This window comes from Pteropus vampyrus, unplaced genomic scaffold, assembly GCF_000151845.1.
Source record: "Pteropus vampyrus isolate Shadow unplaced genomic scaffold, Pvam_2.0 Scaffold333, whole genome shotgun sequence".
NCBI classification, from domain to species: Eukaryota; Metazoa; Chordata; class Mammalia; order Chiroptera; family Pteropodidae; genus Pteropus; species Pteropus vampyrus.
In genome coordinates this window covers 555,093-556,873 of record NW_011889114.1, presented here as the reverse complement: position 1 = coordinate 556,873, position 1,781 = coordinate 555,093, and the positions used below count along the sequence as shown (strand labels likewise).

The following is a 1,781-nucleotide window of genomic DNA, read 5'->3' as shown; positions in this document are numbered from 1 at the left end:
TCGCCCCCGCCCCCCCCATAAGCTCCAAACCTGTCTCCTTCCTGGAAGTGACACTGATGACAGCTAACACTTTCAGAGTGCAACCATGTGCCAGGCTCAATTCTAAGCGCTTTACACACACTCTCATTCAATACTAGCAGCAAAACTTCTAAGGCAAGTTTTACCGGCAACTCCCTTTAACTGGGAAATTACCCAAGCTCACGAAGTAAGCGGCAGAGCCACACTTCAAACCTCAGCTTTTGACACTCCTAAACCACAAAGAATCCTCAAAGGACAGTCATCAGAACTACTTTTACGAGCTAACACAAAGTTTATGTGCGGTGTCTACCGCCTTGTAGACACAGCCACCTTCGGGCCCCCTTCTCGGCATGCCAAAGTCATTCTGCTCACACCGCCTGACCATTACTCAGTGATGACACAGCAGGCCTTCCGCCTCTTTGGTTTTCTCATCTCTCTTTTATTCCTCCATCTCCTAAACCAAGCCAGCATCGCTCGTTCCGCCACCCCTCATTAGTCCCCAGCCTCTCACTCAGCCCAGGGTTCCTCGGTCTAACCCCATCACACCCGGATTCCTCTGCCCAGAGCTCACTCGAGTATAAGGTCCCCTTACACTGATCACCTTCGGCCAGGGCCATACTCATCCCAGGCACCTCACACCTGAACTCATCACTCCCAGGATCACCTAAGCCCTGACTCCTCAAGCCCATGACCCGGCGCTCACGCAAATCCACTGCCGCGGGCCTCGGAAAGGTCAATCGCTCGGACAGGAGTCCTCGGCCCCACGCCCCATCTCGCTCGTCTGGGATCCTTCACATGGGTTCTCCGCGACCGCCGAAAGGCCTCCTGACCCGGCTGCTCTCTCGGGTTCCCTCGATCCCCCCAGAGCGGTCCCCTTCAGGGCCTCGGACCACCCTCCCTAGGCCTAGATTCTCCTCTCGCCCCTTGGCCCATCTTCAGCCCTGGACCCCTTCCCGCTTCATGATGATGTCGCCACGGCCTGAGTGTCCTCAGCCCAGGGCCCTTCAGCCATCTGAGACTGACTCTCCCCAAACTGTGTGGCCACAGCCCAGGCTCCCTGGCCCTCAGTCTGTGGCCCCCCTGGTGCCTTGAGCTACGGCACCTCACCCCCGAATCCCCTCCATCTTCTAGGCTCGAGCCCTTCGTCCCTGTCCCGCCGTTTCAGGCCGTGACTCCTTAGTCCTCTCAGCCCAGGTCCCGGCCGATCCTCCGCGAGGTCCTTACCCGAAGAGGCCCGAAAAGAAGGATTGCGAGTTTTTCACTTTGCGCTCGGCCTCGGCTAGCAGCGCCATCGCCTCCGCTTCCTTCCCGGAGTTGTCCATGGCGGCCGCAAAGGTACTCAACAAAGCGCCCGACCCGGGCCCGGAGGACTCAGTCGGGCCGGGCCGCAGTACACAGGCCGCGGGAGCTTAGCGGGTTGCGTTGACGTCGCACCGGCGCGCGCCCCCTGCTGCCGCGAACCACGTGACTCGCGCTGGCCAACCAGCAGCCGCGGAGGGCGGTGCGTGCCCACCGACCACGCCCCCACCAGGCGCCGCACGCAGCCCCGTGACCCACGGTGCCCAATCGGCGACCGATGCTTCCACGCCTGCGCATATAGTTGCGTCAAGCTCCCTACATTTTTCCTGTTGTTCCTTTCGACATCCCCACGTGATTCGGCATGAGCCAATCGTAGTGCTTACCGTCAAGGTCCTGCTTCCGAGGTGCTGCCTTTCTGGATCCTCCTCCACCAATCAGCAAGCCCCCCGCTACTGGGAGGGGGG

General features: G+C 60.2%; 1 protein-coding gene across 2 annotated transcripts in view; it reads right to left on the bottom strand.

The window, feature by feature from the left end:
* NAPA (NSF attachment protein alpha) overlaps window positions 1-1,617 on the bottom strand; it is a 23,654-nt gene extending 22,037 nt beyond the window's left edge. Inside the window, exon 1 of one of the 2 annotated variants that reach the window (XM_011378166.2) lies at window positions 1,243-1,617. In XM_011378166.2, the coding sequence (XP_011376468.1) occupies window positions 1,243-1,340 (98 nt within the window). In that variant the 5' untranslated portion in view covers window positions 1,341-1,617. The remainder of the gene's footprint in view (window positions 1-1,242) is intronic. The other variant, XM_023522135.1, reaches the window with a different exon arrangement.
* Between the last annotated feature and the right edge of the window lie 164 nt (window positions 1,618-1,781).